Source organism: Schistocerca gregaria, unplaced genomic scaffold (assembly GCF_023897955.1).
Source record: "Schistocerca gregaria isolate iqSchGreg1 unplaced genomic scaffold, iqSchGreg1.2 ptg000396l, whole genome shotgun sequence".
NCBI classification, from domain to species: Eukaryota; Metazoa; Arthropoda; class Insecta; order Orthoptera; family Acrididae; genus Schistocerca; species Schistocerca gregaria.
The window spans coordinates 234673-251545 of NW_026061835.1; the positions used below are offsets into that span (position 1 = coordinate 234673).

The 16873-nt window shown below is 38.4% G+C and overlaps 1 protein-coding gene across 1 annotated transcript in view; it reads right to left on the reverse strand.

Annotated features, from left to right (window-relative positions):
* Positions 1-1067: 1067 nt before the first annotated feature.
* LOC126311052 (chaplin-A-like) overlaps positions 1068-16873 on the reverse strand; it is a 120168-nt gene continuing 104362 nt past the window's right edge. The window contains exon 16 of the mRNA XM_049992123.1: positions 1068-1150. Within this exon, the coding sequence (XP_049848080.1) occupies positions 1068-1150 (83 nt within the window). The remainder of the gene's footprint in view (positions 1151-16873) is intronic.

Genomic DNA, 16873 nt, shown 5'->3' on the forward strand with positions numbered 1-16873 from the left:
TGCTTAGAACTGGTTTGCCATCTGAGCTCTTGATATTCATACACGTGGTTCTCTTCTCTCCAAAGGTGTCTTTAACTTTCCTGTAGGCTGCATCTATCTTACCCCTAGTGATGTAACCTTCTACATCCTTACATTTGTCCTCTAGCCATCCGTACTTAGCCATTTTGCACTTCCTGTCAATCTCATTTTTGAGACATTTGTATTCCTTTTTGCCTGATTCATTTACTGCATTGATAAGATATATAGCAGCGTGAATTCCCCTGTTCCCATAAACCTACTGGTCTGTACTTTAACTACTTAACTGCTTGCCTGTTCCCACTCCAGCATCACACAACCTTTATTCCACAAGAGCACTCATAGTCTTTTTCCTTCCCTCATTCCCCCAGTTCCCCTCCAATACACCATGTGAACTCCCCAATGCATCTCGCTGTCCTACCCTCTCCTCACCATATCCCTGCATAAAACTTGAAACAACATGGGTTGGACTAGACACACTGAAATCTTGAGGGTGGCAGGGATGAAATACAGCGAGCAAAATATTATTTGCAACTTCAGAAACCAGCTGTAATTGTAAGAGAAAAAAAAAACAGATAAATATGGGCAGTGCAGTTGAGGAGAGAGGGAGACAAGATTATAGCCTATCCCAAATGTTATTAAGTACACATTTACACCTACAGTTATACTCTCTGCAGACTGCAGTGTAGTGCATGGTAGAAGTACTTCCTATGGTACCATTGTTTGGGCTTCTTTTATATTCCATTCATGTATAGATCTTTGAGAGAATAACTGCTGAATTCATCTTCCTCAGTATCCATAAATGATATAAATATGGGACTTAACCTTCTTCAATCTATTTTGATAGGCAAATTCTAAAGACAGTATTGACATTTCTGCAGTACAAAATCTAAACTTCCTAGAGATAATGTTCTATCTTTTTATTGACAGCAGTCACATCTCCCCCAGGAAATGTCAGTTTAAAATGTGGTGTCAAAATATCTATCTCACCATTAGATCTATTAGAAAGCTTCCAGTGATCCCAGATATTTCCCAAATATACAACCATTTTTTTATTGTAGCTTGCATTTCATATTCTCCTCCTCCTCCTCCTCCTCCTCCTCCTCATCATCATCATCATCATTCATTATTAAACCTATTCCATAATTACTGCTATTTAACTTTGTGTTGACAGCCCTGAAATGCCCTGACCAGGTATCCTATTCTTTCTTCCACAGTATTTTACTAGTTCTCACTACATATATCTTTTCATTACAAAGGAAGATACAGAAGAATTGGTTCAGTTTCCTTTTTACACCACTGCAAAGATGACTGATGTAGATATTAGTGTCACTGGAATTCAGAAACAGCTAAAATCACTAACATTGAACCAGAATTAAGGGCCTGAAAAATTCTTGTCGTTACCTATATACAATTTCCAGCTGAGGTAACTCCTGTTTTCACTCTAATACATTACACCATAAATACCTCGAGCTAACAATCTGTGCCCAGTGATTGGAAGGAAGAACAGGACATACCTATCTACAAAAAGGATATTAGAAGTGTTTGACAGAACTAACATACTATTTCATTGACATTCATGAATTGCAGAACCTCAGAACATATTTTGAAATCAATATTTGAACAGAATTACATACTAGATGCAAACCACCAAAGATTGCATGCTGTGCGAAATGTTGGGCGAAGGATGTAGGGACAGTAGTTTACAATAGGTTACCATAGGTTAGCATAGGTTACCATAGGTTGAGGGCAGGATGAATTCTGGAGCAGTGAATGTGCTGTAAGGATAACTCCCAGCTTCACAGTTTGGAAAAGCTTGTGGTGGTGGAGACAAACCAGATGGCCTGGGCTGTGAGGCAGCAACTGTAATTTGATAGGTTATGTTCATTTGCATGTTGTGCACTGTGCTCCACTTTGCTCTTGACCACGTGTTACGTTTACAATGAGCATCAGTCTATCCTTTATGGAACTGCTTTTTTGTCGTCAGTTATCTGACTGGTTTGATGTGGCTCACCATGAATTCTTCTCGTGTTCCAACCTCTTAATTTCAGAGTAGCACTCGCAACCGATGTTTCAATTATTTACTGGATGTATTCTAACTTGCGCTACAATTGTTTCCATCTACAGCTCTCTATAGTAACACAGAAGTCATTCCCTGATGTCTTGACCCATGTCCTATCAACCTGTCCCTCATCCATATCAATGTTTTCCACATATTCCTTTCGTCTTCAATTCCGGCAAATCTTCCTCATTCCTTAGCTTATCAGGCCCTATATTTTTCAATATTCACCTAGAGCACATAATCTCAAATGTTTTGATTCTCTTTTCTTCTGGTTTTTCTGCTGTCCATGTTTCACTATCACACAAGGCTGTGCTCCAAACATACATTCTCAGAAATTTCTTCCTCAAATTAAGGACTATGTTTGATACCAATTGACTACTCCTGGCCAGGAACACCATTTTGCCATATCTAGTATCCTTTTGATGTCCTCCTTTCCCAGCTATCATTGGGTGTTTTGCTGCCTAGGTAGTAGAATTCCTTGGTATCATCAACCTCATCACCATCATTTCCAATGTTAAGTTTCTCATTCTTTTCATTTCTGCTACTTTTCATTACTTTCATCTTTCTTTTAATTTACTCTCAATTCAAATTCTGTACTCACTAGATTGTTCGCTCCATTCAGCAGATCACTTGATTCTTCTGCACTCTAGCAAATGTAATCAGTGAACTGTACTACAGATATACTCTCACCTTCAATTTTAATCTCATTACTGATTTTTCATCATTGCTCCTACGCTGTACAGATTTTAACAGTGGGGGCAGAAGATTACATCCCTGTGTTACACCACTTTTAAACCAAGCAATTTGTTCTTGGTCATTCACTTATTTATCCATATTAGCTATTGTAAATATTGTATATTACCCATCTATTCCTATAGCTTACCCCTATTTTCCTCAGAATTTCAAATATCTTGCACCATTTTACACTGTTGAAAACTTTTTCCAGATCAACATATCATATGAACATGTGTGTATTTGTCTTTAATCTTGCTTCAATTATGAACTAAAACATCAGTAATGTCTCTCTCATGCATTTACCTTTCCTAAAGACAAACTGATCATCATGCAATACATCCTCAATTTTCTTTATGATTCTTATTCTTATCAGTAACTTGGATGCATGACCTGTTAAGCTGATTGTGTGATAATTCTCACATTTGTCAGCTTGCAGTCTTTGGAATTGCATGGACAATACTCTTCTGAATGTCAGATGGGATATTGCCAGACTCATACATTCTACACACCAATGTGAATTATTGTTTTGTTGCCATTTCCCCCAATGATTTTAGATATTCTGATAGAATGTTATCTACCCACTGTGCCTTATTTTATCTCAAGGGTTCCAAAGGTCTTGAATTCTGATTCTAATACTGGATACCCTATCTTTACCAGATGGACTCCTGTTTCTTCTTCTACCACAGCTGGCAAATCTATCCCTTCACAGAGGCCTTCAAAGTACTTTTCCACCTATTTACTCACTTCCATGAATTTATCAGTTCAATTCGAATTACATTCTTAATGTTACCACTCTCACTTTTAATTTCAGCAAACATTGTTTTGACTTTTCTACATACTGATTTAGTCCTTCTGACCATAATTTCTTTTACGATTTCTTCACATTTTTCATGCAGTTATTTCATCTTAGCTTCCCTGTTCCTTTTTATTTCATCCCTCAGTGACTTATTTTTGTATTCCTTAATTTCCCTGAACAGTTCTGTACTTCCTTCTTTTATTGATCAACTGCACTTCTTTGTGTATTGAGTCTTCATGACCAATCTCTTGAATGTCAGCCTTCTCTTCACAACAGCTGACACTATGAATTAAGTAACTGAAAGGCCAGTAGATTCTGAATATTTAGTTTAGATATTCAAGAAAATGCTTCTATGATACTAGACAGTCAATTTATTTTTCTGTATTGGGGAAGAAATGTAAATTATGAACTTCATAGTTTTTCTGGTGTAAATTACAAAGAGTTACTCGTCACGTTGCCTTTATTAAATCTAATACAAATTTGAGTCAGCACTTACAGACACAAATAATGAAACAAGAAAGATAAATGAAAATTTCCAAGTGGCATTGAAATGTTCAACTGTCATTTTACAGATAATCCACATGACCAGGATAAATAAAGGTTCTTTATCTTCAGAACATAATAAATCTTGAAATTTGATGCTGCTCTCTCCTGGGTACCATTATGTCCTGATTGGTTTTCCAAGCAGGTTACCCCATTAGGCTGTGATGTTCTGTTTCTTTGCTTGACAAATAATTTTGGTTTTGTTGTGAACCATAACATTTTGTTGGTGTTCCTTTTCTGCTAGCAAAAAATTCAAAACAATATTTGATCTGAGTATTTTGAGACCTGCAATGAGATGGTGGTTCTTTTTGCTATAGTTGTGGAGTAGATATAATACCATGAAATGCTGTAGCATGTGTGTTAGATACTGTGGCCATTTATCTGTCATTCTTTGGCAGTGTTCTGTGAATGTTCTGGATGAATTCTCTCTACATTAGAGTTATAACTTGGGGAGAACTGTTCACTGCTGAATGATTAGATAATAAGTTAAAGTCATCTCAGGTGAAATTTGACGCTCTGTAAAAACTGAACATGCAAGTCTAGACTTGGGAATAACTTGAGGATTTGAAGGAAAGATTCCTGTTTCTTTGAAACAGTCAAGCTCACCTTGTGCCATTTCTTTCAGCCAGGCACTTCCAACAACACATGTGACTGGTTTATCTCTTCCAATTATCCAGTACTTAGGTCAGCAACATCCCAAAATATTCAGATGGTTTGAAAATACCCTTTTAAAGTAGGGAATGTTCACATTTCTAATTTCTTTAGAAGCAATAAAGTATCTATTGTTTAATTAAGCAGCAGCAACAATAATTGGCATCACGACATGATTTACCTCCATTAACAATGAGGGAGGTTTTGTGAGGATACTGGCTATCACTGAGCCTTTTCTGTTACTTCATGCAAGTGTTGCCAGATTAATTAATGTGCCTTTCACCTTTATACATCTTTCCTCTAAACAAAATCATGGGAGCAATACTTTAAAGTACAGCATTTACATGTTCAACTACTGCTACATTCTGAGCTTGTTCATGAGCAGTAATCTAAAGTCCTCTTATTACAACAAATGTATGAAGCAAGCGCCACCAAGGTTTTATTAGAGACCTACTTTTCCTCATTCAGCTACTCACTAGCTTCATACCACAAATAAATTTGCAAATTTAATAACTATGTCCTAGTAACAGAGAAATGAGCTTTTGAGGCATATATAATGACAGTTTTCTTACAAATTACTTTGGATATCTGAAGAATTCACATTATTTGAAGCTGGTCTAATGTAGCACTCTAACCGAATTTTTCAAGGGGCGAAGGGGGAGGGGGGGGGGATAAATGATATCATAGCTTAAATACATTACTAGTGCTTAAGCATATACAAGCAGAAGATTCAGTGCAAGCTGCAATATTCCACATCTCACTCATACTTTCAGAACTGTGAGCTGTGGGTTTCATTTGAAACTAGAAAACTTACTTCTTTATGCCCCATTCGCTCATAATAAATTATTCACAGTAATCAAGTTAAAATAATTGGAAACTAAAACAGTTTCCACAGTAAAACTTTCTCTCAAAACCTGGCAGAAAATCCAAAGAGATTCTGGCCGCATGTGAAGTATGTTAGCAGGAAGAAACAATCAATGCCTTCTCTACATGATTGCAATGGAGATACTACTGAAGACAGTGCTACCAAAGCAGAGTTACTAAACACAGCCATCCAGAACGCCTTCACAAAAGATGATGGAGTAAGTATTCCATAACTCAAATTGTGTAGAGCTGCCAAAATGAGTAACATAGAAGTAAATATCCTCGGAGTAATGAAGCAACTTAAATCATTTAATAAAAGCTAGTCTTCTGGACCAGACTGAATACCAATTAGGTTCCTTTTGGAGTATGCTGATGCATTAGCTCCATACTTCATGGTCATATACAACTGTTCGCTCATTGAAATATCTTTACCCAAAGACTAGAAAGTTGCGCAGGTCAGGAACAGTAGTAGGAGTAACCCACTAAATTACAGGCCCATATCATTAACATCGATATGCAGCAGGATTTTAGAACATATATTGTGTTCAAACATTATGAATTGCCTCAAAGGAAACGGTCTATTGATGCACAGTCAACATGGGTTCAGAAAACATCGTTCCTGTTAAACACAACTAGCTCTATTATCACATGAAGTGTTGAGTGCTATTGACAAGGGATTTCTAAAAGGCTTTTGACACTACCACACAAGTGACTGGTACTGAAATTGCGTGCTTATGGAATATTGCCCCAGTTATATGACTGAATTTGGATTTCCTGCCAGAGAGGCCACAGTTTGTAATAAATGAAGGAAAGTCATCGAGTAAAACAGAAGTGGTTTCTGGCATTCCCCAAGGAAGTGTTTTAAGCCCTTTGCTGTTCCATATCTATACAAATCATTTTTGAGACAATCTGAGCAGCCATCTGAGTCATTTATCGACTAATAAAGTCATCAGAAGAATAAAACAAACTGCAAATTGGTTTAGAAAAGATATCTTAATGGTGCAAAAAGTGGCAATTGACCATAAATAATGAAAAGTGTGAAGTCATCAACATGAATGCTGAAAGGAACTTGTTTAGCCTAATCTAAAAGCCACAAATTCAACTAAGTACCTAGGTACTGCAATAACAAACAACTTGAATTGGAAGGAACACACAGAAAATGTTGTGGGGAATGCCAACGAAAGACTGACTTTTATTGGCAGTTCAGTTAGAAAATGTAACCGACCTATTAATGAGACTGCCTACACTACACTTGTTCATCCTCTTTTAGAATACTACTGTGCAGTGTGGGATCCTTACCAGATAGGATTGACAGAGTACATCAAAAAGATCAAAGAAAGGCACCACATTTTGTCTTAATGAGAAATATGGGAGAGATCGCGAAAGAAATGATACAGGATTTGGGCTTGAAATCATTAAAAGAAGGCCGTTTTTCATTGCGATGGAATCTTCTCACAAAATTTCAATCACCATCTTGCTCCTCTGAATGCGAAAATATTTTGTTGACACTGACCTACATAGGTAGGAACAATAAAATAAGGGAAATCAGAGCTCATATGGAAAGATGTGTGTGTTTCTTATATAAATAGCAAAACTACTTTACTACTTTAACTGTCCCATTTCCTGATCAAATTCCATCAGCATCATCCAACTTAATTCAACTACATTCCATTATCCTCGTTTTGCTTTTGTTGATGTCCATCTTACACCATCCTTTCAGGACACTGTCAATTCTTTTTGACTGTTCTTCGAAGTCCTTTTCAGTCTCTGATAATTAAAATTTCATCGGCGAACCTCAAAGTTTTTATTTCTTCTCCATGGATTTTAATACTTACTCCAAATTTTTCCTTTACTTCCTTTACTGCTTGCTCAATATACAGATTGAATAACACCGGGGAGAAGCTACATCCCTGTCTCACTCCCTTCCCAACCACTGCTTACTTTTTGAGTCTCTCAACACTCATAACTGCCATCTGGTTCCTGTACAAATTGTAAATAGCCTTACACTCCCTGTATTTGACCCCTGCAACCTTTAGAATTTGAAAGAGAGTATTCCAATCAACAATGTCAAAAGCTTTCTTTAATTCTACCAATGTTAGAAACATGTGTTTGCCTTTCCTTAATCTTTCTTCTAAGATAAGTCATAAGGTCAGTATTGCCTCAGAAGTTCCAGTATTTCTATGGAATCCAAACTGATCTTCCCCAAGGTCAGCTTCTACCTGTTTTTCCACTCATCTGTAAAGAATTCATATTAGTATTTTCCAGCTGTGACTTATTAAACTGATAGTTCAGTAATGTTCACATCTTTCAACACCTGCTTTCTTTGGTATTGGAATTATTATATTCTTCTTCAAGTCTGAGGGTATTTCACCTGTCTCATTGATCTTGCTCATCAGATGGTAGAGTTTTGTCAGGACTGGCTCCCCCAAGGCACTCAGTAGTAAAAGGGAGAGAAGGAAACCTAGTAGGTGAACATGTATTGGAATGTTGTGTAATCTCGGGGCCTTGTTTCAACTTAGATCTTTCATTGCTTTGTCAAACTCTTCACATAGTACCTTATGTCCCATATCATTTTCATCTACCTCCTCTTAAACTTCCATAATTTTGTCCTCAAGTACATAGCCCTTGTGTAGATGCTCTACATAATCCTTCCACCTTTCTGCTTTCCCTTCTTTGCTTAGAATTTGGCTTCCATCTGAGCTATTGATATTCATACAATTCTGTAGCCAGTATCTATTTTACCCCTAGTGAGATAATCCTCTACATCCTTACATTTGTCCTCTAGACATCCCTGCTTAGCCATTTTGAACTACCTGTTGATCTCATTTTTTGAGTTGTTTGTATTCCTTTTTGCCTGCTTATTTCAATAAATTTTGGGTGTTCTTCTTCTTCCATCAATTACATTCAGTATTTCTTCTGTTACCCAAGGATTTCTATTAGCCCTCGTATTTTTACCTACTTGATCCTCTTGCCTTCATTTCTTCATCCCTCAGAGCAACCCATTCTTTTTCTACTACATTTCTTTTCCCCATCCCTGTCACTTGTGCTTTTACACTCTCCCTGAAACTTTGTACAACTGCTGGTTTATTCAGTTTATCCAGGTCCCATCTCCTTAAATTCCCACCTTTTGCAGTTTCTTCAGTTTTAATCTACAGTTCATAACCAATAGAATGTGGTCGGAGTCCACATCTGCCGCTGGAAATGTCTTACAATTTAAAACCTGGTTCCTAAATCTCTGTCTTACCATTATGTAATCTGTCTGATACCTTCTAGTATCTCCAGGATACTTCCAAGTATACAACCTTCTTTTATGATTTTTGAACCAAGTTTTGGCTATGATTAAGTTATGCACTGTGCATTAATCTACCAGGTGGCTTCCTCTTTCATTTCTTACCCCCAATCCATACTCACCTACTAGGTTTCCTTCTCTCCCTTTTCCTATTATCAAATTCCAGTCACTGTCACTATTAAATTTTCGTCTCCCTCCACTACCTGAATAATTTGTTTTATCTCATCAAACATTTCATCAATTTCTTCATTTGCAGAGCTAGTTGGCATATAATCACATACTACTGTCATAGGCATGGGCTTCACGTATATCTTGGCCACATTAATGTGTTCATTATGTTGATTGGAGTAGCTTACCCAAACTCACATTTTTTTATTCATTATTAAACCTACTCCTGCATTACTTCTAGTTGATTTTGTATTTATAACCCTGTATTCACCTGACCAAAAGTATTGTTCCTCCTGCCACCGAACGTCACTAATACCCACTATATGTAACTTTAACATATCCATTTCCCTGTTTCAAATTTTCTATCCTACCTGCCCGAGTAAGAGATCTGCCATTCTACACTCTGATCCATAGAAGACCAGTTTTCTTTCTTCTGATGACTATGTCCTCTTGAGTAGTCCCCACCCGGAGATCGGAATGGGGGACTATTTTACCTCTGGAATATTTTACCCAAGAGGACACCATCATCATTTAACCATACAGTAAAGCTGTATGCCCTGGAGAAAAATTATGGTTGTAGTTTCCCCGTGCATTCAGCTGTTTGCAGTACCAGCACAGCAAGGCCATTTTGGTTAGTGTTACAGATGAGTCTATCATCCAGGCTGTTGCCCCTGCAACTACTGAAAAAGCTGCCCGCCCCTCTTCAAGAACCACACGTTTCTCTGGCCTCTCAACAGATACCCCTCCATTGTGCTTGCACCTACGGTATGGCCATCTGTATCACTGAGGCACGCAAGCTTCCCCACCAACAGCAAGGTCCATGTTTCATGTGGGGGATTTATCTTCAAAAATAGATTAAGGGAAGGCAAGCCTATGTTTCTAGCATTTGTAGACTCAGAGAAAGCTTTTGACAATGTTGACTGAAATACTCTCTTTCAAATTCTGAAGGTTGCAGGGGTAACACACAGGGAGCAAAAGGCTATTTAGAATTTGTACAGAAACAATATGGGCGTTATAATAGTCAAGGGTCATGAAAGGGAAGCAATGGTTGGAGAAGGGAGTGAGACATGGTTTTAGCCTATTTCCAATGTTATTCAATTTGTATATTTAGCAACAAGTAAAGAGAAAAAAAGAAAAAATAGGAGTAGGAATTAAAATCCATGGAGAAGAAATTAAAACTTAGAGGTTCGCCAATGAAATTTTAATTGTGTCAGAGACAGCAAAGGACTTGGAAGACCAGTTGAATGGAATGGACAGTGTCTTGAAAGGATGATATAAGATGAATATCAACAAAGCAAAACAAGGGCAATGGAATGTGGTCGAGTTAACTCAGGTGATGCTGAGGGAATTAGCTTAGGAAATGAGACACTTAAAGGAGTTTTGCTATTTGAGGAGCAAAGTAACTGATGATGGTTGAAGTAGAGAGGATATAAAATGTAGACTGGCAATGGCAAAAGAAGCGTTTCTAAATAAAGAGAAAATTGTTAACTTTTTGTATAGATTTAAGTGTCAGGAAGTCGTTTCTGAAAGTATTTGTATAGAGTGTAGCTATGTATGGAAGTAAAACATGGATGATAAATAGTTCAAGCAAAAAGAGAATAGAAGTTTTCGAAATGTGGTGCTACGGAAGAATGCTCAAGATTAGATGGGTACATCACATAACTAATGAGGAGGTATTGAATAGAATTGGGGAGAAGAGGAGATTGTGGCACAAGTTGACTAGAAGAAGGTGTCGGTTGGTAGGACATGTTCTGAGCCATAAAGGGATTACCAATTTAGTATTGGAGGGCAGCACAGAGGGAAAAAGTCATAGAGGGAGACCAAAAGATGAATACACCAAACAGATTCAGAAGGATGTAGGTCAGTAGATACTAGGAGATGATGAAGCTTGCACTGGATAGAGTAGCATGGAGAGTTGCATTAAACCAGTCTCTGGATTGAAGACAACAACAACAACAACGACAACAACAACAACATATGAGATGGGAATAATAGAGAATTGTGACGGTGGTTCTATGAACCATCTGCTAGGGACTTGAATGTGATTTGCAGAGTATGCATGTACATATAGGTGTAGATGTTGATGTAGTGACACTCAATGGAGTGTCTCATACTTTACATAACCCTCAGCTTAAGACAGTGGATCCAGAGGTTAACCATTGATATCTCAGTAATATAACAGCAGTCTCTCTACAGTTTAAGTAGTAGTTTTTATGTACAAGTGAACACAGTGAAAGAAGTACATGCGTAATCCATAAACACAACCAGAATGATGAGAGGCCAAACTGAAAGCCAAAAGGAGGATGAGGGATAGGTAAAATTTTGTGAGCAGAAATTCGAGTGAAAGAGGAGGCATTTCATTTCGGCTTATGTAACACTGGCTGAAAAACTTAAGAATGATGAAGTTATGCATTTCATTGGTTACAGTACTCCAATGACATTTTCCAGAAACATAATTTTACAGAATCTCAATTTGCTACAGTATCACAATGCAAACAGATGAACAATTTTTGTAAACACCAAGACACATCTGTACATTCATACATAAATATTTGAACAATAAAGAAAACCAGGACTGAATATTGATGATAATAATAATAATAATAATATGAAAATAGTAGCTTGCTACTTACCATAGAGTGGAGATACGATGTATACAGGCACAACAAGAAAACTACCAAACATGTGAACTTATGGCAAACAGCTCACATGCAAATAACCACTGTCTCTGCCAATGAAGGTGGGACTCAGAGCAACTGCACATGATGGGAGAAGCCATCTGGGTGGGCAGGGCAGATATGAGGCTGGGGCAGGAAGGGGGGGGGGGGGGGGTGATACCAGGGTAGGGGTACGTGACTGAAGTGCTGGTTGTGGTTGCATACAGTGATGTGGTAGTGTGGTAGGGACAGGGCAGGGGAATTATGTGCAATCAGAATTTTGGACAAGGAAGAGGGATGGGAAAAGGGGGGGGAAGGAGATAGGAAAAGGAGAGAATTAGAGGAGGGGGGAAAAAAGACTCCTTGTACTGCGTAGTGGTGCATTTGGAGGACAGGGACTAATAGAGTTTGATGCTGGTGGAAGGGGGGGGGGGGGGGGTGAAGAGATGAGGTGTGGTCTCCAGGGACATATGACATATTGCAATGGGGAGGGGGCCATTCGCACCTATGCAGTTCACAGAAGCTAGGTTGGGAAAGAAGGGTACAGATGGTGCACGCTGTGAAGCAGTCATTAAAGGGTGGGACGCTCTGTCGGGCGGGACGCTCTGTCGGGCAGCATGTTCTGTCGGGCAGCATGTTCTGTCGGGCAGCATGTTCTGTCGGGCAGCATGTTCTGTCGGGCAGCATGTTCTGTCGGGCAGCATGTTCTGTCGGGCAGCATGTTCTGTCGGGCAGCATGTTCTGTCGGGCAGCATGTTCTGTCGGGCAGCATGTTCTGTCGGGCAGCATGTTCTGTCGGGCAGCATGTTCTGTCGGGCGGGACGCTCTGTCGGGCAGCATGTTCAACAACTGGGTGGTCCAGCTATCTCTCTGTGACCATTCATGTGAACCTACAGCTTGTTGGTTGTCTCATCCAATAGAACATGGCACAGTGATCACAGCTTAGCTTTTAGATTACATGACTGCTTTTAGATTACATGACTGCTTTTACAGGTAGCCTTGTCTTTGATGGGATACGTGATGCTTGCGAGCGGACAGGAGTAGGTGGTTGTTCAGTTGCTACACTTGACCGAGCCAATGGAGTACACTGCCCTCTCTCAAGCCATTTCTATCTGAGGGACAATGGCCAAGATGCCACCACTCCTAGTGTGACTAATAGGACACTTGCCACAGCAAGAGGGGGGAACAGTTGTGAAAGAGTACTTAATCTGGCATCTGTCACAGGTCACTGCATATGCTCCTCTTACACTAAAGGGTGAATGTGTGTGTTTTCTTTTGTGTGTGGTAAGTGTTAATTATAAGTGATTCTTTACACACACCCTCATTCACTGCCATCTGAATGGATCTGAACCATTATACATCCTTTAAATTCCCGGTACTCAGATAAAACTGATGATTTAAATTCCTGTCTGTGGACACTAACATTTTGGTCCATGTGGGCTGGACTGTTATGGATTCGATGAAATAGCAAGTTGGGCAGCCACCTGTGGGTGAAAATGCAGTGAGCTTCAATGGAGCAGCATGGGGATGAAGGCAGTGACAGACACGGCACATTATAAGCTAACTACATGGTCTGGTTATTCTGATTCCTGTAAATTTCCCACTCATTCTGAATGCTGCATCTGCTTACACATGCTTTGCTAACCTTCCATGATGGACAAATTTTTAAGAAAGGAACTTGTTATTACAACCTCAGTGGTGAAAGCATGGCTCACATGTTTGCTGAAGTTTGCAAATGAATTTGGCATAAAGGGGATTTTGAACACTTTGGGTACTACTGTCAGGCTGGAACAGCTCCCAAAGATAGTGGATAAATATGAAGATTCACAGCCACAGAGTGAATTGTTTAAGACATAGACAGACAGACAGACGTGCTGATAACAGGGAAAACTTCAGAAACATGCTATTTGAGGTTTCAAAATAACAGATCATGCCAATGCAGGTGACAGGATTTCATTAATGACGCAACTGACTTGACCAATTCGTTCATTGAGAGGGGTTATGGGACCAAACAGCGAGGTCATCATTCCAGCGATTCCAAAGTTAGACACAGATGAAAGAGAGTCCGCTGAAAGTGTATGCACCCAGTCAGGGGTGTCAAATAGTAAAATAATGAAGATTAAAGAGACGCAGCAAACGCCATAAAAGGTTAGACCAAATCTAAAAACTGGAAAAAGAAAGGAAAAAGCAGAAAATGTGGAGTGGTCTTTCCATGGGGGAGTGTTCATGAGGTCCCACACTGAAAAGACGGTAAAAGAGGTCCCAAGCCCTGCTCTAAGATTACTGAAGTAGAAAATTATATCTGGAAATAAAAACCACTTTCACAAAGGAAACTGAGGACCTGTTCAATCATCCAAGATTCATCTGGTAATATTAAATTTAAGGGGAGCTGGAATAATCCATCTCCTCCATGTTAATTTTAGCAAATAGAAGGAACATTTTTTTCTAAAATCATGAAACATATTGCTCTGAAATTTCACATACATGTTCAATGAGTACTTCTCTACAAACATATATTGCCATGTTAAGAAATATTTATTGGTTTTTCTTTTTTAGACAGATGGTCATTTTTCTCTAAAATTTTGCACTTTTTCTTCTTTAACTCTTGTTATATACAATATTTTTTTACAATTTGTTATAAAAATGAAGGCAAAGAAGTAACCAATATTCTGTATAAATTTCATTGATATACTGTTAGCAGTTTTTGAGAAAATGTTCCTCAAAGATAAAAATTTTAAAGTTACAGGAAATGGCTTCCTAAGTTTTTTAATACATTCCTGCCCCATATGATGGATTATCAGCATCCTCTTCTGTTTGCAGTGTTAGTTTCCTTTTCACTGACATTTTCTTCCCTTTTGCTGCATGTTGTAGGCTTTTGTCTCTTCTTCCTGCAACTCTTAGTCTTTCTCCATCAATTAAGCACTTTGTGGAAATTGTGGTGTGTCCTGGTTGTAAACCTGAACGTTTCAGCACATCATATTTGACAATGTTTCCTTCATTGTATGTTTCCACTGCATCATACACTCCAAAGTGCAATATTTTTGTCTGTACTAGCACACTTTTGGGAATCCTAATCCAAATTAAATTATTTACACCTTCATTTGGTTTTTGAGTTTTCCCATGTAAAAACTTTACCAATAAACTTGGCTGTGATAAATCTCTGAATGTGGGCTTAATTAAATCAATTACAGCATTTGGGAAACACTTTTTATGGGCATATTCCTTTCCTGATAGGTACTTACACCATGAGTCATCACCTGTGGGGCACAATGCATGTTGTCGATGTTCGTTTGTTGATGCAGTATGAAAATGTAATGCCCATATCGCTCTACTCATATGAACAATGGTTCTTGTATTTTGCATAATTGAACACCCATAATATCTCTGTAATCTATCAATTGCTTTGTCTGTCAATCTTCCTCTTCCTCCTAGCGTCTTACCACCACCAAACTTCTGGGATCCTAATGTCTGCTTTAGTTTGCACAAGTGAGCCCCCATGTGCTTCTGCACATGTCCAAAGCACTCCTGTTTTTTAATGTGAATTTCATTACCATAAGGTTTGAGTTTGTCTACAGCTTTATATCCCTTAGAATCGCCATCTCCTAGTTAGTGTATTGTACATCATTCCATTCCTGTGATCTGAAAAATATTGCTTTTACTCCCTCTACTTCCATCGCTCCACTCGTGCCATGAAAATTTGCTTCACAACTTTCAATATGGTCATCCTTGGTATTGCCCTTACATCTACAATGTTTTATGAGAACAACAACATCAATTACTTTGCAACTGTCTCCACTTGTAGCTGTCACAACTCTGTTTAGAGATTTATGACCTCTATGTTGCCTTGATCTATGTAAAGCAATGGTTAAATCTCTAAAATTCCCATTATCTGTTACAGATTTTTAAACTGCTTTCTTCTGTGTTGCTTGAGCAATATCTTCAGCAGAAGATCACACCAATTCATTACAAAATTCAAACTTGGTTGGCGGTTTTGGTAAGTTCATAATTCCACGTAACATTTTCCCTGCAGCACTGCCCATGCCAATGCAACGCAAGCCATACATTAGCCTCACAATTATATCTTACACTTTCATTCCACTATTACCACTATGAGGATTAATGTTAGAAAATGAAGCTTCTGCAGCACACTTGTTACACTTCAATAACATGCCAAACAAATGTTTGAAGTTATTTTCAATTCCAGTCCTCTCTCTTTGCAAATTTGGCATAATGTGTTATGTTTCAAAATATAAGAGAGCAAGGAAAGGTTAGTTATTTCATTCACATCATTACTGTCACTTTCGTAATTTTCAAATTTTTCTTTCCTGTCACAAAGTTTCTTGCTGGAAAAAGTTTTGTCACATTCATTAGGAGTTGTCGGTGAAGCAGTCTGAGCAGCATCTCCCTTTGAAACAAAACAAAACAAAACAAAACAAAACAAAACAAAACAAAAAGATTTCTTCTTCCTTGCAATGTGCCTTTTCTTAAACACTCAATTGCTGAAGCAGGGCATATTGATATCCACAAACCAAATATGTAAAACAGGTATGAGCAAAATTCATCAAATATGCAAAATTGAACAGCTAAACGACACAAAGCAAACTCCACAAGTCAACACATATGGCAAAGCATTTATGTTTACAGATATGAACAGTCACTTGTCACACAGAAAGCCATGCAACATCTGAAAACAAAACGTTGTCTAATTCCGCAAAGATACCCTGCTTGCAGTCAGCGAGCACTGCCATCAGAGGTTACACACCAAGTTGCTACAACCATTTATGCGGTGCATCTACTTTGCAGCAATAAGAAAACACACTTAGAATTCCATGAGAAGTGTGAAACTTGATTTGTTTTATTCAGAAAATCCAAATAATTTTATACTGAAAAAAAGAAACATTTACAGGATACCATCAGTCTGGCTCAACAACCACATAGAGGGATGGTGGGGTAGAGGAGGGGGGGCATTACATAGATTACTTAGGAGGAAACAATGGGTGAGCCTGGTAGGACCAATGCATTGACGGCCGAAAACATTGGACTCCCTCTGAGAGGAGTAGACTACTTGATTGTGGTGAGTTTATTACTATGAG